Source organism: Plecotus auritus (genome assembly GCF_963455305.1).
Source record: "Plecotus auritus genome assembly, chromosome: 7".
NCBI classification, from domain to species: Eukaryota; Metazoa; Chordata; class Mammalia; order Chiroptera; family Vespertilionidae; genus Plecotus; species Plecotus auritus.
In genome coordinates, this window is record NC_137774.1 from 27347869 (window position 1) to 27372057 (window position 24189).

At 40.9% G+C, this 24189-nt stretch overlaps 1 protein-coding gene across 1 annotated transcript in view; it reads right to left on the reverse strand.

Moving 5' to 3' along the window:
• ANKFN1 (ankyrin repeat and fibronectin type III domain containing 1) overlaps nt 1–24189 on the reverse strand; it is a 370109-nt gene that overhangs the window by 59689 nt on the left and 286231 nt on the right. The window contains exons 8-9 of the mRNA XM_080680192.1: nt 7059–7156; nt 4563–4653 (exon numbers count right to left, since the gene is read on the reverse strand). Coding sequence (XP_080536318.1) covers nt 4563–4653; nt 7059–7156 — 189 coding nt within the window. The remainder of the gene's footprint in view (nt 1–4562; nt 4654–7058; nt 7157–24189) is intronic.

The window sequence follows — 24189 nt, forward strand, 5'->3', positions numbered from 1 at the left end:
TTATTCTCATGGATTTCCAAAGGTCATTATGAGTTTGTTCCCCTAGCTCAGTGGTCGGCAAACTCATTAATCGACAGAGCCAAATATCAACAGTACAATGATTGAAATTTCTTTTGAGAGCCAAATTTTTTAAACTTAAACTTCTGCTAATGCCACTTCTTCAAAATAGACTCGCCCAGGCCGTGGTATAGCCGCGGTTTGCCGACCACTGCCCTAGCTGAATAAATATATCTGATGAGCAACGTAGTTTACTTGAGTAAGACTCCTGGGTGGCTGAATTACTGCCTGGCCCTGAACATGCTAATACATTCTAATGAGTGTTAATACTGCTGTCAATGCAAGGGGAGATGAAATGGACCTGGCTCTTTCAGCCGAGTCCTATTACATCAGAGTCGAGCTCAAGCTGATGACTTTATGATACATTAGAAAATTGCTAATGCTAAATTGCAGCCCAAGTGAACGCTGGACACGATGCCAAGGTTTTTGGAAAGAATGAGTTTTTCTCATAGATGTTTGGAAGGTTCTGACGACTACATAAAATAAGAGACTTTAGGGATGAGGGAGAAAATTGAAAATATATTCAGAAATCAGGAACCTGACAGGAATAAACTTGGTGTGGTAAGAAAAGAGCAGATTGTGCCACATAATACAGTTCACTGTTCTGGTAATGAGACACTTCAATTGCAACACAATGCAGAGCTTACATTCGCTGGCGATATCAGGGCTTTCCTGATCATAACTCAGACAAGCCTGTCTGGGTCCTTTTCTCTTATTATGTACCCTACCATATAACATAAGTCTATAAAAACACATTAAGGCCTTTTGTAAAAATATTAAAAAAAGTTTTATAGCTTACTGGAACATATTACCCAATTTCCAATTACTCTGTCATGTTAGAATACATTGTCTTCTGGTAAATATTTGAATACTGATACATGTTACATCACAATGTCATACTCTGTTTGTAAATAGAACCAGAGTGTTTTTATATTGTTCTTTCCAAGTGATATGGCATGTCTGCAGCAACTGTAATGACATGTTTGCATTTTAGCTCTTTGCCAGATACCCCTACTAATCCATTGTGCTGTTTTTGAAAGCACTGCCATTTTGCTATGTTAATTAGCAAGCAATAAGTGAATCTTCCAGTCTTGGACAACTGTTCTTGTCATTTTGGAGAGAGCTCTTCACATGAGCTGTGAGGAAGAGTGTCTGAATAAAATTTGTTTATAGAACCAGACATGTGATGTTTATAAGTAAACGCATCCACATGCAGATCTGAATTTGCACGGGGTGTGCATTTGGAGTGGGTTTCCCACTGCCCTTCCTTCAAGTGAGCTGAGGCTAGTTTTTTTTTTTTTTTCTTTTCTATCCCTCCATTTCCAATAATACATACCCATTTCCTTTTCTTCTTTGAAAGAGATTGGTTCCCTTCTTATCTTAATATTTCAATATTTCCAGTTTGTATTTCTGACAAGTCTTCAATAAGAAAGATGTCTAAATAAGACTGGAATACTTAAATCATTAAATGCTAGGGGATTTAGGAGCCTTATAGAATCTCTGGTATCAGTAATCTAAGGCTCTGTGTGACCTGGATTATCTGTCTGAATCCACCAGAGATGGGAGTCAGGAATGGTTGGCTGGCTCTTAGTTGGTTTGTCTGCCTGATAGTGGGGCACTAGTTACCCCTGGTCTAGATAGCGGGTCTTGAGCTATTTGGGCATTGGGTCCTGGCTTAGCCACATACCAGAGTTATAACCTTGAGTAAGGCAACATCCTCTCTGAATCATTATTTCCTTATTATTAGAGGAGAAGGAGGGTTTGGACCTGACTTTAGTGCTTGCTAGTTTGGTGATGCGGGGCTCTGTGTGTGTATTTGCCTCTCTATGTTAATAGTTCTCTCATCAGTAAAATGGGTCTAAGAATAAAATTCAACTCAGTAGGTTTGTTATAAAGTTTAAAAGAGTTAACCCATGATAAATTCTTAGATTAACACACAGCATATAATGAGTCTTATAAATGTTAGCTCTGATGCTGCTAGTGATGTTGATGATGCTGCTGATGCTGCTTATCCACAAGACGGAACAGTAATGACTGATTGCTGTCCTTACGTGAGATGCTGAATGGGAAATCCCATAATATACCACTGATTTGTGATTGGTCCTGGGTAAAGAGTTATCATAATACTCAAAAAATATATAAATATAAAAAAGAAAACTCATAACATCCACAATTAAATTTAGAGTTCTATGCAGACACACCTATCCTTCCTATATGATAAAGAGGTAATATGCAAATTGACCGTCACTCCAACACACAAGATGGCCGCCCCATGTGGACACAAGATGGCCAGCAGGGGAGGGCAGTTGGGGGCAATCAGGGCTGCAGGGGAGGGCAGTTAGGGGCGACCGGGCCAGCAGAGGAGGGCAATTGGGGGTGACCAGGCCTGCAGGGGAGGGCAGTTGGGGGGGGACCAGGCTAGCAGGGGAGGGCAGTTAGGGGCAACCAGGCTGGCAAGGGAGGGAAGTTAGGGGTGACTGGGACAGCAGGGGAGGGCAGTTGGGGGTGACCAGGCTGGCAGGGGAGTGGTTAGGCGTTGATCAGGCTGGCAGGGGAGTGGTTAGGGGGTGATCAGGCTGGCAGGCAGAAGCTGTTAGGGGCAATCAGGCAGGCAGGCAGGTGAGCGGTTGGGAGCTAGCAGTCCTGGATTGTGAGAGGGATGTCCAACTGCCTGTTTAGGCCCGATCCCATCAGGATCAGGCCTAAAAGGGGTCTCAGATTGGAGAGGGTGCAGTCTGGGCTGAGGGACCCCACCCACGTGCATGAATTTTGTGCACCGGGCCTCTAGTATAATTATAGTCAAACTCACAGTTTAAATGTTATATAAGAATCTTGCATTTTTTTTTACACAAAGCTTATACTGTAAGAATTTCTTCAACACAATGAATGTTTTGTAAAATACCATCTTGTTCTGTAGTATAGATACTATATCATACTTTATTTAACCATTAAGTTAATATAGAATACCAGAGGCCCGGTGCATGAAATTCGTGCCAGGGGGGAGGGTGTCCCTCAGCCCAGCCTGCACCCTCTCCAATCTGGGACCCCTTGAGGGATGTCCGACTGTCTGTTTAGGCCCGATCCCACCAGGATCGGGCAAAACGGGCAGTCAGACATCCCTCTCACAATCCAGGACTGCTAGCTCCCAACTGCTCGCCTGTTGCTGCCTCATTGCCCCTAACCGCTTCTGTCTGCCAGCCTGATCACCCCCTAACCACTCTACTGCCAGCCTGATCGATGCCTAACTGCTCCCCGGCCAGCCCAATTGCCCCTAACTGCCCTCCCCTACTGGCCTGGTCACCCCTAACTGCCCTCCCCTGCAGGCCTGGTCCCCCCAACTTCCCTCCCTTGCAGGCCTGGGTCCCCCCTAACTGCCCTCCCTTGCTTGCCTGGCCTCCCCCAACTGCCCTCCTCTGCCGGCGTGGTCAGCCCCAAGTGCCCACAACTGCCCTCCCCTGCCAGCCATCTTGTGGCGGCCATCTTGTGTCCACATGGGGCAGCCATCTTTGACCACATTGGGGCGGCCATCTTGTGTCTTGGAGTGATGGTCAATTTGCATATTACGCTTTTATTAGATAGGATATAGGATTTGTTCTCTCCACCACACATGATATTTCACCATATCAATATGTTGCTGCACTGCACATCTTTGTCCATAATTGTTTGTCTGCATCTGTTTCTTAGGTTAGATTCCTAGGTGTGTAATTATGGGTTAGAAAGAAATGAATGTTCTTATGATAGTTTATATAGATGGCAAATTGTGTTCCAAAAAGGAGGTAGCAGTTTGCACTCACAGGAAGCTTATTATACCATTTTTAACTATCACATTCGTGAAGATCCAAAAAAATTTATAATATAATTTAGAGCAATAGGCTCATTATGCAGAAAAATATATGATATGTTTGGAGATTTTTTTTTCTGGTTAACAAAGAGTTACCAAATATACCAGGGCATAATGATTAATCTTCAAATAATTAGAGGAGGCTTTGCTGGGTTTTTCAGCCACCACAGCAGATAGTATCAGTTATATTTGTGGCAGAGTGCAGCAGAGTGCCGTAAGAAAGTTTTTCTTCTGACGGAATGTAAGATTTGCTAGGTTCCCATCACGAAAGGGGTGAAAAGAGCTAAAATGGACTCTGTGTATTGTGGGCCAGCCAGTGCCACGGTGTCCTTTCACTATATCCCCACAAAAGCCTTGGGTAAGGCTATGATCAGACCTATTCTATAGATGTTGAGTTGAGACTTCAAGCGTTCCTTTGAAGGCCATACGGTTAATGGGCACCAAATTTACTCTTGGTGGTTACATATTCTCTCTCCTTTCATTCCACTGAGTTGCTTCCCAGGGGAGCATTTCTGCAGATGAATCATTCATTATGTGGCCCACATGCTGCCCTGAGTTAGTCCCCTGCAGTGGAGAGAAAGAATGAATGCCAATGGCATCCTGAGGATAGAGTGGGAGTTGGAGCCTGCTGCCAGGCTTGAGGGAGTTCACTACCACCACCTACTAGAAGGAGAGGCACATGTTGGCGTCGTGGTCTGAGCAGGTCCCCATCCTTTCATGTTATAAGCCGAGACTTGAACAAAGTACTGTTGGCCCTGCAAAGTATCGAAATAGAAGAATGCATCGGGAATTTTATTTAGTCACTTTTACCCTAGAAGTAGATTTTCATGTCTGATGAACTTCTTTATCCCTTGAGAGCAAACTACTCCACCACCCATACTGTAGCTTTCTAGCTTTTCTTGACTATTATGTTTACGTATGATAAATATTTTGGGGGTGTCCTTTTGCTTTCTTTATGCTTTCTTCTTTCCCAAGAAGTACAATATCATAAATTACTTTTTCTGGCCCCTCCAAAACACATAAACACCAATTTTTAAAATACACAGTTTTATAAGGTTTACCAAAAAAGAGTACTTTTTTACCCTCACTTTTTCCTCATCTTCCCCTCCCCCAGAGACGACCACCATCACCATTTTAGCTGATCAACTTGCTTTATGAAACTAACAAGTTTTAATGAATATCTTTTCAGATTAGTCATTAAAGATCTGCTTCATTCTTTTAGTTGCTGCATTGTACTTTTCTGTGGGGCAAAATACAGCCATTTATTTAACCAGTCTCCACTGGTGCATGTTTGGATTATTTCCACACATTAGGCCACAATAAACAATGCTACAATAAACATCCTCAACTCACCTATCAAAACTTTAAAAAAGTTAATTATTTGATATTACTTCCACTTTAAAACTGTTATTAAAACAATGACATATTCTTTAATGTCTTCAGGTATTATGAGTTAAGGAGTTATTTTTGTTTGCTTATAATCTTTTAAAATGTTTTGTATGGCTTTATGTTTTTGCTTTGAGGAGTTTGTTTTTTCCCCAGTGAACCCAAAGGGGCATTTAGAAGCCAGGATTTGATGAACCATTGATTGCAAAAATTGTAAAATGGTGTTTGTAGTTAAAAAAAAAAGCAATCTCTGAAGAGCCTTTGCTAGGGGTTTAATAATATTGGGTTTACTCTAATATAAAGTTAAAATTTTCTTAACATTAAAAATGGGTTTCTCTAAAAATGGATTTCTCTGTACCTCAAGGTTATGGAGACTCTATAGAAGTGTAAATCTACTTCTACACTTTTATGTGATTAGGATACTGTCTGCATTGTTCTCATTGGATGACCAAGTGGAAAAACTTAATTCCTATAAAAATTAGTTCAAATATTAGAGAAATTCTCTGTGGAGAGCTTTCCATTTTTACCACCATAACACTTTTTCTTTTCAAGCAATGGAAATTCCCTAGGGTTCTCTATTGCCCTCTTCCATCATGTGAGCTATAGGGTTGGGACTCAGTTGTGTCTGCAAGCTGCCATCTGCTGATAGCATCTCTGGGGGCCACCCACTCGTGTTTGTTTTTTAGGGTAATCCACAGTTTTGGCCTCTGGTGTAGACGTGTGATTAGAACTAAAAGTCAGGATTCTGTGGTGGTGACCCAACCACCAAGCATTTTGTTAGAATGAGCTGGTTCAAACTCAAAGACATGTACCCTGGTGCACCTTCTTAACGTTGGGTTTCAGGATTGTACTTTACATAGAACTGTTTTAATTGACTAACTTTTTAGAGAAACAACAATAACAACAACAAAATTCTCCTTCTACCTCTCACATGTGAAGGTCCTAAGGTATTATTTAAATTGTGCCCCTCTCCCCCGGCCCCCAAAAAATTACAGATTGGATTTAAGTTTATTAAAAAAAAATTCTTTTTTCCCATTAAAAAAAAGATTTTGGTGATCCAGTTTTGTTGCATTTTAATTGTTAGAGGAAATATAGGGTTTGTTTCCGTCTGAACTGATTTGCTAGGTGTTTTTATATTTTGCATTTTGTATGCTTATATGATTTATAGTTCTATAAATAATTAACATTTAAGTTTAGATTGGTTGAACAAATAAGCACAGTTTGTTCCAGTTTTTCATTCACAGTTTAAATTGGTTCAGGTTACTGAGAAATGTAGCGCCACCATATATAGCTTCTTTTTTGAGAGAGCTGATTTTTTTTTTTTTTTTAATCAGTGAAAAGGATTTTTCTCAGGAAATTGTGTGACTCCAATTGATGACTGATCTCAACCAGGCTGTGGGGGTGAGGGTTAGATGAGGCTGTTATTTTTACCATCAGAGAGGGAGTCAAAATTGGATCTCTTGGAGCCTTTGATCCCCCCTGAAGATTAGACTGAGATCCAGAAAGCAGCAGCTTTCAAGGCTTGTGTGAGGCCAGTCTTTTTCTGATCTCTGTAGAACATGGCAGCTTACAAAGTGGTTCATGCTGTCTGCTCACTCCGTTGTGGGGTTCAGATTATGGATACCAGACATATCACGCTTAACGAATGGCAGTTGTTGCCAGACGACTGGGTGTTGCCTGTTGCTTCCAGAGTAAGGCATTTGCTACCAAAATCCCTGCACAAACATCAGGGGCAGGGGAATGGGAAGTTTAAGGGGGAAGATTTGGCATTTACCGTTGTAAGCCCTGTAATTGTGCATCTCAGGGTCTGTAGGTCCTCCATGATGATTTCTCCAGCCAAAGGACAGAAGTCTTTAGACATACTCCATTCCACTGGGAGGGAGAGAAGGAGGGAAGGAGAGGAAGAGAGGAAGAGGGAGAGGGAGAGGAAGAGAGAATGAATGAAATTGTCATTAAGAAATACAGACACTAGTACAGAATCTCTCTTAAAAAGAGTAAGTTTACCCTCTTTTTCTTATATTGACACATCTAACATTCTCCTCAACATAAGTCAGTTTCCAAGTTCACAATTATATGTTTTAAAATGAGCAAAAACAGTAATTTTTTAACAATGATCAATATACCTTAAATACTTGTGTGTGGTGTGTTATAGACACACATTTGCTCAGGCACATTACATGTACAAGTTTACTGTATATAGAAGGTAACGTATTTTATTATATGTGAGAAGGCTTCATTATGACACTGCATTCTATTTATTCCCCAGGTCTGGTTTCTGCTTCACTATTCTACTGAAAATGCTATTTCAAGGTCCCATTCTCATTCAAAATAAAGAAGCCTCCTTTCATTTCCTCCCATAAAACCTGACACCTTCTCCTGGAATCATTCTCTTTCTTGAGTGTCTCATACACCATTCCCTGCTTTCCTTCTACTTCCTGATATTATCTCCCAGGATTTGGGATTTGTGGCTGATCTCTTCAGTGCTCCCCTCACACGTGACATCCTCAAACTGGGTGTTCATTCAGGGTTAAATCAACACCCCAATTCTAATACTCCATTTTACTGTGAGACAATGTTCTTTCATAACATTTTCCACTGGTTGAAAAAACCATGATCAGGAAAGATAAATTTTGTATCATTGATAAAAAGTGGCTTTAGGGACAGTTCACATATGGCAGGGTTTAAGGCAATCCTAAATGAAGCAGGCGATTAAGTCACATGGGAGACAAGGCCTGCATGTTTCTAAACCTCATGATGACAAACTATAGACTTTAAGATTTAAATTACATTCGCTATGGCACTTAAATACTTCAAAATTAAGCCAAGCTATTCCTAAATTCTGTTGCTTCCCCAGAGTCACAGATCTCTCTGCTTTAGTTGCAGCCCCTCTACCTCTTTTCATTATTCTCCTGAGAGTCTGCCTTGCTCTCTCCACTCTCTCAAAATTGCTCTCCTAAAATTACGAGTGTTCTGATCATCCACAAAACCTCTTCTTAGGAAATTTTGCCACAATGGCCTCCCTTATTTTTTTTTTTTTTTACAACCTTCTTTCCCATTGGTTTTAGTTGCACACTCTCTTCTGCTTCTCTCTCCCGATTTCCACATTCCAGGCTCTCCCAGGGTTCCCCTTTTCTTCTTCCTTTGATGTACTATTCCTTGGGGGTTTGGCTCTTCTTTTTACTTCTCATACTTGCCACAGGTAATGACCTTAGCCACTGTTATGGCTCCAGCTGTGCCTCTTGGAACTGTAATTCTAGGTATAACCCCTTTCTGAAGCTTTAAATTCCTCCTGTAAGTCTCCATTCCACTTGAGTATCCCGTAAGTACTTGCCAAGATATGTTTCTCCTCTTGTTTCCTCAATTTTAGCTCATGGTACTGACACATATCCAATCCCCCAATCTCAAATCTCAGAGCATCCTTGCCTCCTCTCCCCTCGCACCCCCCCGCCCCTGATTCCTTACAATGAGTAAGTTACTAAACCCAGTAGGTTCTAAATTTTCCCTCTTCCCCTCACACTGAAATTACTGTGGAACAGGCCTTTATAATCATGAGCATCAGCTCAGCAGTTGATTTTTTTATAGGCCTGATAGATCAACTGATCAGCTCTCCTAATTTATTTTTCTGTTCATCTTTTCATCCTCATATACAATCCTCTTACTATATAGCCTGAATTATAGTTTTAAAATGCAGATCTATTTATTTCATTCCTCCACTTAAAATCTTTCATAGTGCTTTCAAAATAAAATGAATTTTTATCAAGGCATTCAAGGACTTTCATAATCTGGTCCCAACCTTACTCTCCTGTCTTCATCTTCTTCCATTTCCCAAAGCAAATTTATTGTTATGTAAGTCTCAGTTACCTGATTATTGTGTGTATTTTTCTGCCTCTGTGTCTTTTGCTCATCTTCCAGCTTTTGCTTGGTGAAACCCTACTAATCCTTTAAGAACTAGCAAAGCCAACTCTTAATTCCTGTGCAATAATTAATTAAACATCTGTTTTTGTGCTCGTAGAGTTCTTTATTCATATAAAAACAACGTTTATTAAGTACATATTATGCTTTATTGTGTCTCTTTTTCTTATTAGATCTTGAGAAACTTGAGAATAGGAAAACTGTCACTTTTTTTCCTCTCTGGTATGTGGATCTGTGTATGTAGTACATAGATGGTGCCTACTAAATATTTTACACACACACACACACACACACACACACTGGAATAGACTGCTTTTTTCCAACATGGAGATAGTTTCTTCTTCTCTAGTCTCTTGCCCTTTGAAGCTTTCAGGCATATTGTAAAATCCATTAAAATCAAATGATTACAGTTATATGTTAACTTTCAAATCGAGAGTTATAGCTCTCTATCTCATTATAAGTATGTATGCTAAAACACACATATATATGTTTTTATATATGTTACATATGCATGTGAATAATTGTTTTCAAAATGTTTTATTCTGCTTATGAGCTACTAGCTCTTGAAGAAGTCATCTCTGAAAGTCAATTGGAGTGGGTTTGAAATCAGAATAATCTTGAATGTAATTTTAACTAAAGGAAAAAAAGAAATCATTGAGGGAGTTAGTTATCACAAACAAAACAGAATGAAAATTAGTAGCAAATGTATAAAGACATCTAGAAAGAGCAAAGAAAATTCTCGAAACACAAATATCCTTGATTGCCATTGAACATGCTTGATTGACTGATGTGGTGGAGCTCCAAGTTCAAGGCTGAGAATTAAGAGCTTCTGATTCCAGGCTAAGGATTCAGGGTAGCATCCCAAAGAAGAGTTAGGGATTAGGGGGAATGATACCAGATTATTTGGCAAGTGATTAATGAGAAGTTGCTCAAAGATAACAATCTTTAAGATTTCTGAAGAAACACAATTTATTTTTGAATAAGAACTGTTTATGTTCTATTGAATATGTTTTACAGAGCATGTTCCAGGTGGAAAAGAGGGCCTGGCTTCTTGAAAGTCAGAATAAAAACATAGAAGCAGGCTTGTCAGGATGTGTGTGTGGTCCTGCTTTTATAGTTAATAGAATGTTTTAAGCATTTACGTCTAATTAGATCTTATAACACATACTAGAGGCCCAGTGCATGAATTTGTGCACGGGTGGGGTCCAGCTGGCCTGGCCCCAATTGGGCGAATCAGGACTGAGCCTGTCAGGAGGAGGAGATGGTGGGGGGTTGTCCAGCCAGCCCACCCCAATTGGGGCCCGATAAGGGCCAGGCTGGCTGGGGGAAGGGGCCGAGGGTGATTGGCCGGCGGGCCCTGCTATAGGGAGGGGCTGTAAGTGGTGTGCCGGCCCCATCCCTGAATGGAGTAAGAGGTGCCAATTGGGGGGGTCTGCGGCCTGGGGGAGGCACCACAGGTGGTTGGCCGGCCTGCTGGCCAGCCCTGCCCCTGGGGGGGGGCGATCTGGGGTGGGGCCGGGTGGGAGGGAGGGGCTGCAGGAGGTTGGCGGGCTGGCCCCGCCCCCTATTGGGGTCGGGTGCAATCAGGGGCAGGCTGGCTGGGGGGGAAGGGCCACAAGGTTGGCCAGCCAGCCCCATCCCCTGATTGGGCTGGTTCGCTGGCCCACAGTGGGCGTCCTAGTGACTGGTCATTATGGCTGTTATGGTTGCTGGCTTTTTATATATATAGATGGATTTCAAATGGGGAAGGGACTAGGAAAAGATAAGATTCACTTGGAAAGAAAAAAATTATCCATGTTGGAATGGCCAACCTATTCTGGGATAACCAATAGTCATTTTCCTCTATGTATTTTCCTGGGTTCGTGGACTCTTCTGACATGTAAAAAGGAGCTTCTGATAATTTAAGAATGAAGAGGGAACAGAGTAAGCAGGAGCCACTTTGAGAGCCAACTGGGAATTCTAGGAAGGCAAGTTAGCATGGTCTCTCTGGAAAGTTATGTGTAGGTCGTTTAAAGACTTAATATTAAAGCCATGAGAAAATCACATAAAGCCTGCTCTAAATCCCTGGAGGGCTGGAGCCATGTATATGAAGTTTAAAGCTATTTAAGACTTATAATCTCTATTATAAAAACCCCTTGGTGGTGATGCTGTCACGTTGTAACAATCAAAGACTGGTCACCAGGAGGCTGAGTGTGCGGGCACTGGCAGGGACTTGACGCCAGTGTGGGTGGGTGGGGCTGCACACGTGGGTGGGCGGGGCCGTGCAATTTCGAATGCTGGGCTTCTGTTTTTAAGATAAAGATCAGGCAACTGTTTCTATTTAGGTCTGGGAAATAGAATCAGGGCTTAATCATTCAATGGCTCATAGCAGTTGAACATGAGCAAGAAAGGTACCAGACAAAACCTAGGTGTTAGTATTTCTTAAAATTTGGCTCTGGCTCGAAGTGTGATGTACTATATTTAAATCAAATAACTATGGATATTTTAAATGTGACACTGTTATTTTAACAAATATTTCATTTTTATCTAAGCTTTACAAATGTAGAATCATTTGGGCAGGAGAGTTCTAGCTGAACATGACCATTTTCCTGATGGCAGCTATGTAAACCGAAGTTCAAAAGCATAAGATGAAAAAGAACTCCTGAAGATCTGGGCTTGTCACCTATACTGTGAGGGGAAATGTCACAGACTCAAGAAAGGCAGGGAACTCAGAACTAGAAGTGTTAGGTTGTACAAGCTGAGAACTTAGTCTAACGTACAGGCAAATAACAAGTCTCCTGTTGTAGACTGTGTGATTAATATACCCTGCTCTCTCTGGAACACTTTTTAAGTTTCAGGCCAGTTTTTTGAGATGTGATAACTATGTATACTAAAGGTGTAAAGAAATAACATTGCTACAACGTCCAGTTAATTTCATCTGATTAAAAAATAAACCCCAAACCTGTTATTATCCAGGTTCTCCCTAAAATCTCTAATGCCTCAAAGCCCACAGTTGTATCATGTTTGTACACTGGGAGGAGTACACAGTAAAAGTTATCCTCTCGCCTCTTGCCCAGGCCCCACCCACACCCTCCATTCCAGCCTTACCCATCAGTCACTGGGCCTCAGACCCATTGCTTATGCCATTTTCTTTTTTGGTTTGCTACCCTCTGTCCCCAAATCTCCTTCCTCTTCATTCAAACAGACCTGGTTCAAGGACCTTTCCATTCAATAGCTTCTCCTGGGCTTCCAAGGGAAGCTCCTTTGCCAGTTTTTCTATAGCAACTTTAATGTTTTACATTGACTCACTTTATTGTTTTGTATTTAATTTTTAAGACATCTGTCTCCTCTGTAGTCTATATACTCTTTGAGGGCAAGGACATGTCAAATTAATACCGGTATCCAAAGCACCTATCATAGCACCCAGCCTATTCCAGGTGGCTCAGTAAATGCTGGGTAAATTGAGTGCTCAATTCTGTACTTTCAAATACTTAAAGTCTAAGGTAGACAGAAATCTGATGCTGGTACATAAAAAGTAAGAAAACAGTGTCAAAAACAAAACAAAAACGTAGTCAAAAGAAAGCAGAAGTTGCTTGAGCTGCCCAGTAAGTGGTTGAGATGGAGATTAACTACTGGCCTCTAGATTCCCAGCATCTCAGACTCTTCACTTGCCCAAACTGTCTCTCAGGAACCCCAAAAATAAAAGTTTATTTCCTATTCCCTATCAACATTTCTATGGAACCAAAACAGCATTCTTACTGGCCACACTCACCCTGGCGCCTTAGCTAATGAACGGAATTTGGCTAGACTGCCTAGCCCAGCACCAGAGCATTTTGAAATCTTCCCCCGATCCATCTAATTGTGCAGTTTCTAACCTTCCAGGCCAACCATAGCACAAGAGGAAGAAAGGGAGAGAGGGACGTGCCCAGAAACCCAAAATACAGTCATTTCTAGCGATGAGAAGATGTGCCTTGAGGAAGCTTGAGCCCGCTCAACACTTGTGGGTTTTAAATTGGGAACTGACGTGAAAACTCTGGATCTGAGAATTCTGTTTTAGCTCGGGCAAAATAGGAGGTCAGAGCTGCTTGCATTTTTTATTTTAAATTCCCTTGGTAGTCCTAGGATCAGGAGCATGCATTACATTCAAACAAAAATCTTTATTGTTTGCATAGCACACGGTCTTCTAGTTAATTAGAAAAACATTTTCCCCCCCAAATTAAATTTCTCTAGAAAAACAATGATTTAAATTAAGGGCAAAAGGCTTTTTTTTTTTTTGGACACTAGTAAAGCCTTTCTGACCCACGACTCCTAGAAGATTAAAAGCAAAGTTGGAATTGGAAGGTTGTATTCAATTACTTATTGTCAGATTCTGCCACCCCACAAATAATAAGTGCCCATCTGTATATATTGTATACTGTTTTAGTTTTGCCTGCCATATGCTAGAGTGACACACAGATACAGACAGGAAGCAGGGATGTCTAAATATTCAGGTTTTGAGAAGTACATAAAGCGCTACAAGTAACCACAGAAACCTCCCCAGTTGGATCCATTTGCTTCTTTATGTCCCTCCTAATACTTCATCCTATATGTCTCTTACCTAAAAGTATTCTTTCTCTTGATCCCATTGGTTTTTTAAATGAAAGGCATCATCATTTATATGGTTCTTACTATTACTAGTAGGGCTTTCTTTCTTTCCAAGCCTAGCATCAATGTTTGTTGAATGAATACCAGTCTTCAGAGGCCCAGTTGCTGCCAGCCTCATGTCTCCAATGAGATCCATGGTATTTTATCTCTCATTACTTATCTGGTCACTTAGATAGGAGAACTAGGAATGTCTTCAAACAAAATTCCCTCAGTAATGCTGATAGTTTGGGGATGAGAGAATCTGAATGATCTGCACTAGTTGAGTTATTGGGAGCATAAATAATCCACAAACCCTAGGTCATATAGGGGTCACTATTTTCTTACATTTATAGGATATCTGTCCTTAGTAGACTCATTCACTGGTTTGGGGAAGGTGTCAGATTTATCTCAAAGAAGTGTACAAAAATCCACTTCTTGTGTCACATCTGAGACCAGGTGGTATGATAGGGTGGCTTTCAGAGGAAGCACAAATAGGGAAAGGGAGGAAGTCAGAGCTTGGCCTTGCTCCACATTTATATGCAATAAATGCAACAGGGTGCTGGAGTTGACCCATATAGCTCACAAGAGCTGAATGTTAAAATTTCAGAATTCTGCAAACTGGTGGTTAATACAGCCATCATGAAAAATTAAATTGTATAAACTTAAAGAAATTATATTAAATTATATTAAAGACAAATACAGTAAGTACCTAAAACGCATCTCTATTTTTATGGCATTTTATTATTAATTATGCCCTTGGGCTTATTGATATCTATTGTATCTGTATGGTATAAATAGCATGTAATGGTGTACTACTGAATATCTCTTCCCAATCTACTTAGTGACGTCACGTTGGTAGCTTGAAATTGGCCATGGTGGGAATATTTACACCATAGAAATCAGCAAATACTATAAACCAGGGCTTGATTTTTCATTTTGTGGACTGTCTAGACCAGGTATCAGCAAACTACAGTTCCATGAACCAAATTTGGCCTGAGATTTTGTATGGCCCAGGAGCTAAGAATGGTTTTGGTTTTTACATTTTTGAAGGACTGTAAAAAAAAAAAAAAAATACACACACACACACACACACACACACACACAATGAAAAATATGTGACAGAGACTATATATAGCTCATGAAGCCTAATGTATTTACTCTCTGGCCCTTTATAGGAGAAATTTGCTGACCACTGGTCTAGACTTAAGAAAGTGATGGAAAAAATGTTGATAAAGCAGATTAAAGTTAAAAGTTTCTGTGGCTATTAAATAATGAGTAGCACAAAAAAATTGAAGAAAAATTTGTCTAGTGCTTGAAAACTGTTATTTGATTCAACAAAGAATGTCATTGACAAACGAGTGAAGTTCCAACATAAGTTTTGTTGTTTCATTTTTATTTTACATCCTTAAAGTAAATGAAAATACCAAGCAACATTTACATTGGAACTACACTCATTGTTACTTGCAGCTATAGGTTGACTATGGATTCAAGAGTTTGATAAAAATAAACATTTTGGGAGAATCAATAGGCTACAAGGAATTTACCAAAAAAAGTATATATATTTTCTTATTATTTGTAAATTGTGTGCTGCATGTATTTTCTGTCAGTGAAATTTATAAAAGACGTGTATGTATATGTATGCTTATATATACATATAGACCCCCCCCCCCCATAGAGTCAATTGTTAAATAGTTACCACTAGATAAATGCTTGATGACTGTCAGATGGACTCTAAGGGTGAGTGTATCCTGACCAGCTGGGTATAATGTTTAAGGAGTGTAGATTATTTGGGTATAATTTAGGTAGCATTCTGTTACCAGGACACAAGAATGAGGTATGTGCCACTCATTTAGGAGGCAGGAGTGGCACAGTGAAGGAATCTGGGGGCAGAATTTCAGTTACCAAGCAGGCACTTAGTACAGGTGCCCAGGTTCCTACATAAGTCAGTTCTTTTTACCTAAGCCACTCTGGCAGAGCACAGAGCCTGCAGGGTGGGAATCCATAAACTTGACTGCAACAAAAGGATGGCAGAGTCAGGGGCCAACCAATAGGAACCCGAGTGTTGATTGCATGGATGGCAGGACATACCAGTCCCTTACCCCTGATGCAGTGAAAGAGCGCTGCACCTAACCAGGATTCTCTGTACCTCATCATTACTATATGCTTTATTATGTTTTATTATACACTAGAGGCTCGGTGCATGAAATTCGTGCACAGGGGGGAGGGAGGGAAGAGTGTCCCTCAGCCCAGCCTGCACTCTCTCTAATCTGGGACCCCTCAAGGGATGTCCCACTGCCCATTTAAGGGAAGTTGGACATCCCTCTCACAATCCAGGACTGCTGCTCCCAATTGCTTGCCTGCCTGCCTTCCTGATTGCCCCTAACTGCTTCTGCATGCCAGCCTGATCACCCCCTAACCACTTCCCTGCCAGCCTGATTGATGCCTAACTGCTCCCCTGCCAGCCTGTTTGCCCCTAACTGCCCTCCCCTGCAGGCTTGGTCCCCCCCCACAACTGCTCTCCCCAGCAGGCCTGGGTCCATCCCAACTGCCCTTCCCTGCAGGCCCGGTCACCCCCAACTTCCCTCCTCTGCCGGCCTGGTCACCCCTAACTGCCCTCCCCTGCTGGCCTGATTGCCCACAACTGCCCTCCTCTGCAGGCCTGGTTCCTCCCAACTGCCCTCCCCTGCTGGCCATCTTGTGTCCACATGGGGGCAGCCATCTTTGACCACATGGGGGCAGCCATCTTGTGTGTTGGAGTGATGGTCAATTTGCATATTACTCTTTTATTAGATAGGATTACTAGAGACCCGTTGCACAAAGAGATTCATGCAATAGGCCTTCCTTCCCTTGGCTTCCAGCACCAGTTTACCTCCGGCATCTGGGACCCAGGCCTTCGCTCTGGCCAGAGTCTGCCTTCTTCATCTTCACTGCAGACTCAGGCCGGAGTCTGCCATCTTTGTCTTTGCTGCAGACTCCAGAGTCTGCAGTCTTGTCTTCGCTGGGGCACTCCGCTCCTGTAGATCCCTTTGCCCCCCACCCTCCCTCTCATAGCAGGTGTCCTGCCCCGCCTGGCCACTCCTGTGCCTGGAGCAGCTGGGCTGCCGCCATCTTTGGCCTTCTAATTTGCATACTCACTCTGATTGGCTGTGGGCATAACTGAGGTATGGTCATTTTACATGTTTGTCTATTATTAGGTAAGATTATATTTGATTTTATGATTATCTGGGCTTTATGAATGGCCACCTTTAGGACACCGTGGACTGAAAATAAAGACTTTAGTCATTAGTTTAGAAAAACTTCTTAATTTTCCTTGGAACATTGCCATATCCTTGGACTATAAGTTGTCCAGACAAATTTTTATTTGCTTTAGACTACTTTTTAAGAGAAAGTATCCAGATAATAATATTTGTTCATTATAGATGTACAAGCTTTTTAAAAGCTGCAATGGATAAAGTTGAACAATAGCAGGGACTTAAACCAAGTGACAGAGATCTGAAGGCTGGAACTCCCACCTACCACTCCCCTGAGACTACACAGCATCTGACATCTTTTCAGTGGGATAAGAGTTCTTCTCCTGGCAAAGCTTCCTGGGATGCTGAGATTTTTGTTTTGTTTTGTTTTGTTCCCAGCAGACGGATGCCCTTCTTGTCTGCTGGGAGAGAGCTCCAGCAAGCAATTTTACATTTCTAAAGAATACCAGGCAGGGGATCACAGGATCAGCTATTTGATTTATATACACAAGGTCCAAGACATGTGGCCAATTTACAGCTTTCTGAATCCTATTGGGCCCTCATGGAATTAAAATAACCAGCCACAGGGGCAGAAGCAAAAACATTCCAACTTTCCTGCCAGATGAGAAGCCTTCACTCAGAGAAAGCACTCGATTTGGCTTTTCTTTCATTCTCTTACTGTACCCATTTTTAACATACCATTTTCCTCATTACAATTTTAACAGATTAAACTCCTTGAGGACAGGACCCATGCCATGTTGATCTTTGGAGACCCACCCCACTCTCTTGGAGAGTATGGAGGAGGGGCTCAGATAGAGTGGGTTTGATTTATGTGTGGGTCCTGATGGTGCGGATGACAATCCTCAGCCATTTTGCTCCCTGTGATCTACAAATTAAGGACTCCTTAGCTGGGCATTTAACCTCATTTCTGAGCCTTATTTCCCACTACTGTCAGCATTTAACTTGTGCTTCAAGGAAGGAAAATTGACACTTAATGAAAACCAATCAGGTTCTTTTACAGATAAATTCCTCATTTATTTCTCACAATATTCCTACAAGATAGGCTAAGTCATTTATTCAATAATTCCACCAGTTTAAAAAGTGAATAAACTGGGAATTAAAGCCAGGTCTGTGTGAACCCAAAGCTCACCTATAACTTCTTATTGAGTTTGAGATAAAATCCTCAATCCTTATCCTGGCCCAGCAGTGTCTAGATGACCTGGCCTTCTCTACCTCTTGCTTCAGTTTCAGAGTGCCCACTGTTCTCTTTCTCTCTCCAATTTTTACGTCCTTGAACATGTCAGGCTCCTTCCTTTCTCACACGTGGTGTTCATTTTGCCAAAAATGTTATTACTCCTCCTTTCTCATTGTCATTCCATTAATTATCCCTTCCTTTTCCCTTCTGCACACAAGCCTTCTCTGATCCCAGGGTAACATCAAGTCCCTATTATATCTCTTGGAATACCAAATATTATTCCTTTGTAGCACAGTAATAACTATTAGTGAATTACCTTTTTAATCCTGTGAACTCTATAAGTACAGTGAATATGTATGTAGATTCCCCAATACCACATGCCATAGCATATAGTAGGTCAGTAAATACTCATTGAGTTGGTTCAGATTATTGATCAGCTAGGTTCTGGGATATGGAGAGGCAAGTGATGTGGTCCCTGGTCTCAAGAAGCTTGCAGTTTACTATTATGGTTCTTTTTTACAGATGATAGATGAGGACAGGAGATTTAGAAAGGCCAAGTCTATCGCAGACCAAAGTTCTTTTCCCATCACCATGCAGACTTTCAAGAAGTAAGTCATCTTTCCAGCCTAATGCCTCAACTGTCTCTTCTTGTCAAAAACCTACTCAGTGGGGGGGAAAAAAAACCCCAAAAATAGACCTACTTGGATGAAAGGTTTAGTGTCCTTCAACTCCAGGTCATTCTCTCTGATTTCCCAGAATAATTAAATCTGTCATTTTTTCTGGCATTTATACTCTGTATTTTGTAGTATAATGATTCATGCACATGTATTTTCAACTCCACCTGCACAATATATTGCAAATTGATCTCCTTTTAATTATTTAAAAACACCATTACTCTCACACTTGTCCAAGCTGCCATTGTTTCACATTGGTATTCCTACAATAGTTTCAGAGCTAAGCTAGTCTCTGTGACTCTGTTCATACCCCCACAGATCCACTGAAGCCAGAACAATCTCGTCAAAGCAAAAGTCACATCACAATACTTTCCTTCATGGAAACCTCATAAGTGCACTTGGAATACAATCCACACTCGTTACCTTACTATAGTGTACAGAAGGGGCTGGAAAACTGAGGTCTGTTGCCCAAATCCAGCCTACCTTCTGTTTTTGTACAGCCTGTGAGCTAAGAATGATTTTTACACTGAAGAAAAAAAATCAAAATATTTGGTGATGTGAAAATTATATGAAATTCCAATTTCAGTGTCCACAAATAAACTTTATTGGAACACAGCCTACTTATTTTTTACGTGTTGTCTCAATGGCAGAACAGAATAGTTGCAATAGAGACCATATGGCCTAGAAAGCCTAAGATATTTATTATCTGACCCTTTATAGCAGTGGTTCTCAACCTTTCTAATGCCGCGACCCTTTAATACAGTTCCTCATGTTGTGGTGACGCCCAACCATAAAATTATTTTCGTTGCTACTTCATAACTGTAATTTTGCTACTGTTATGAATCGTAATGTAAATATCTGTGTTTTCCGACGGTCTTAGGCTCTACAGCAGCGGTTCTCAACCACTACTTTATAGAAAGAATTTGCAGCCCTAACCAGTTTGGCTCAGTGGATAGAGCGTCAGCCTGCGGACTGAAGGGTCCCAGGTTCGATTCCGGTCAAGGGCATGTACCTGGGTTGCGGGCACATCCCCAGTAGGGGGCGTGCAGGAGGCAGCTGATCAATGTCTCTCTCTCATTGATGTTTCTAACTCTCTATCCCTCTCTCTTCCTCTCTGTAAAAAATCAATAAAATATATTAAAAAAAAAAAAAAAGAAAGAAAGAGTTTGCAGATTCCTAGTCTATGAGGAGTCATGATCTGGCTCCTGCTTGCTTCTTTGTAACCCCTGCCCTATTCGACACATTTTGCTTTATCTGTACTTTCTGTTTCTCTAACATAGCAAGTTATTTGTACCAAACTCATCCTTTTTTTCAATTATTCTATTACTTTAATTTTAACATTTATTATCTATAATTATTTATTTATTAGTTTACTTGTTTATCCAAGAAAATGTAAGTTCCATGAGTTTATTTTCCCCCCCATCATATTCTCAGGGCCTAGAAAAGTATCTGCACATTGTAGACACTTAAAGAAAATCTGTGTTAATTGAGCATTTCATCTTCCTTATAATATTTATTGGGCACTGTGCTTTACTTCCAAGTATTTTATTATTCATCCTCATAACACATAACAGTCCCATAGGGTAGGTAGTATTTTTCTCATTTTACACATGAGGAAACTGAGACTCAAAACTTTTAAATAACTCAAGGCCACACAGCTTATTAATGCAGAATATGGACTTGAACCCATGGGTGTTTTGTCTGCCTCCCGAATTCAGTTCTTCAGGGCAGACACTGTGTCTGACTCACTTTTGCATCCCCCACAGTTGGCCAAGATCATGCCTTGAATGGAGTAATAGTTCAAAAAATAAATGTTGAATGACTATAATGCCATTCACTTCCTCTTCCTCCTGAGACACTGATTGTCAACTGGATTCCAAGAAACAATAGTGTGTTTTTTCACCTCATCTACACTCTATTGTTTATGAGTACATCTTAAGGAGAGGCCATGGATTCTGCCATATTCTTCAAAGAAAAGTGGCTATGGGTACCTCATGTGCCCATAAAGGGTATTACTAGTTGATGCAGAGTTAAACCAGGTGTTTTCTGATAATAGGAAAAAAGAACTATTGGTCAAGGGTGGGGTTGGCAGTTTTTCCTAAGAAAATTGCTCCAGTTATTTTTCAAAAAGATTATAGATTACCTTTTAAAATATGGCATGTATATTTGACCCAGTAATACCACTTCTAGGAATATATCCCAAGAAACAGAAACACCCATCAGAAAGGATATATGCACTCCTATGTTCATAGCAGCACAATTTACAATAGCTAAGATTTGGAAACAGCCTAAGTGCCCGTCAGCAGACGAGTGGATTAGAAAACTATGGTATATATACACAATGGAATACTATGCTGCTATAAAAAAGGAATTCTTACCATTTGCAGCAGCATGGATGGAACTGGAGAGCATTCTGCTAAGTGAAATAAGTCAGTGAAAGAAAAATACCACATGATCTCACTCACTTATGGGTAATAAAGAACATTATAACCTGATGAACAAAAAGATAGATACAGAGGCAGAGAAGCATCGAACAGACTGTCAAATTACAACAGGAAGCCTGGGGAGGGTTGCGGGCCGGGGGAGGGAGGTAAGAGATCAACCGAAGGACTTGTATGCATGCATATAAGCATAACCAATGGACTCAAGACACTGGGGGGGTCGGGTGAGGGCATGTGCTGGGGGGTAGAGGAGGCTGGGGAAAGTCAATGGGGGGGAAAAAAGGAGACGTATGTATTACTATTTGTAATATGTTAAACAATAAAATAAAATTTAAAAAATAAAAATGAAATAAAATATGGCATGTGTAAAATATTACCAAAAAAAGGGGGGGGGGCTAAAAAAGAAAATCCTGAATTAAACACAAACAGATAATGGTTTCTAGGAAATTCTTAGTGGTCTTTGGAGGACATTAAGAAAATATCTATTAATATTTATTGGGCACTGTGCTTTACTTCCAAATATTTTACTTCATCTTCATAACAGTCCCATAGGGTAGGTAGTATTTTCATCATTTTCTAGATGAGGAAACTAAGACTCAAAACTTTTAAATAACTAGCTCAAGGCCACACAGCTTATGGACTTGAACCCATGGGTATTTTGTCTGCCTCCGGAGCCCATGTGGGGAGAAAGTGATAAATGGACTAGTAGCCATGTTGAGGTCTTTTAAGCTTGAGAGAGCTCCAACTGTGAAAAGGTTGCAGAAAGTATTTTTAACATTTGAGTTGTACTGAGGGAACCTAAGGCCAGGCTCCTGGTTGGCACCTCTGTCCCCTTTCCCCAAGGACCAGAGTTGTCTCCAATACTGTGATTTCCTTGTTGTGGTTTCAAAGGGGAGAGAGGGCTGGGGATAGTGACCATTGTGCAGAACAGAAGATTGTACTGATGCTGGGGGCCTGGGAGTCTCATGAAGGTGTTCTGTATTTTGATGTCAGCGACATGGGCTCTGGTGGCCAAGATAAGTACTGATGTAAAAACAAACAGCAGTGTGAACAGTCACAGAAGACTTGTGTAAACTGCTGGCATATAATTTGAGCCTGGTTCGTGTTATGTAAATAACCTCACTGATGCTGTGTTCCTCCTCCTCCTCTCTCTCCAATAGCCTACTCCCAGCCCTCCCCAGGCCTGAATAAGACTTACATCTTTTTTCCCCACTTGTTTCTCTCTCCTCTGGTTGGAGACACTTAAGCTGAGGTGAGAGATAGGATGGACAACCTGGGAACAAACCAACTCCAAAGCAAGAGTGGTTCCCCAGGATCCATCGGAATTTGTGAGAGAAAGGAGAAAGAGAGAGAGAGAGAGAGAGAGAGAGAGAGAGAGAGAGAGAGAGAGAGAGAGAGAGAGAAAGGACGAAGGAGACCACCTTGGGAGCAGCCAGCCACAGTCCTCTCTTTGTGTCTTACCAAGGGGAATGTTCTGTTTGGGGTGCGTCTCTTCTGTAGTTGCTTTCACATTCTACTGTAAATTACTCAACAAGGGTGCCTTATTGATCCTGAAAAACCCAATCTTTAGATTTTCCCATCAAGGCAAGAAGAAGCCTTCCAGAGATTCCCAGGGACACAAAGAGCCCTGTCTTCTGCTCCCAGGCTCAGCTTCTGCTTCTGTGTGGATGATCAGACTGGCTGATGTAGAGAGCACAAACCTCAACATGTTCATGTAATATGTTCTTTGCCCGGGGTCCAGGAATCCCAAATGAGCTTCTGGGGATCAGGAAAATCCCTTCATATTGTAAGCAACATACATGTATGCTTTTCGAGATCCCAATGAAAAATTACACATCATAGTGTACAATGTATATCCTAGCTGGAGCTATTTGAAGGGTCTAATTACTTTTCTTAGGATAGTGCTATAGTTATCTGTATTTTGTTTGTTGCCTTTGGTGTATACTTACATATGATGTCTCTATATTTGCAACATTTACAAAACACATTTTAATCAGTAGCTTGGATCTAAAATGTCTAATGTTGAGCATTTTTCAGCTCATCTGTTCAAACTGACAGAATACCCCATGCCCTTTATCTTGGTCCATGGGAACAACGGGCACAAAGTAGGTGTCAATAAAGATGTCTTAAGTGAATGAATGTAGCAATTCATTTAATAAAGAAGACTTTGTTAATTCACAGTTAAAAAGAAAGAACCTGGCTTCTATATATCTATATATATTTAATTTTAAAAGCGTTTATTTGAACGAAACTGATGACATTTGCTGGGAAATAAGATCTCGAATGCTCCCAACCAGGCTGCTGTTTTATAAACATTCTAGAAAGGTCACCCAATGTGGGGAAGATGGGGAAAAGGAGCTCTTAAGATTTTGTAAAGTCTTTTATTTATTATAAGATAACAAGGTAGAGCAAGAAAGTAATAGGCAATATTTAAATCTTGGGAGTAAGGTACTTGGTCCATAGACTGTAAGAAAAAGAATTATGTGGGCTTATTGGAGGGGAATACATATAATAGGTTCTCAAGTAAAGATAATTGAATTTATTGAATTTTGTATCTGTTGGTCCAGTATCCAACCCAAACTAATTGCTGGTATATTTAGGATAAGAAATCAGATCCAACTTTAAATCTAGCACTGATTGGCTGATTGATTTATTAGACTTGTCACTTATATCTTACCAGAGACCCAATGCTGTTGGGATGCAAATATGAATAAAGCCCAATCCTAGCCCTCTAGACAAACACTGTCTTATGGAAGAGACAAATCATTACAAGGTTATAATGCAATATTACTGCTATGATAGAAGCAGGCTAAGTCTGGGGAGAAGGTGGTCAGGGATAGCTTTCTGGACA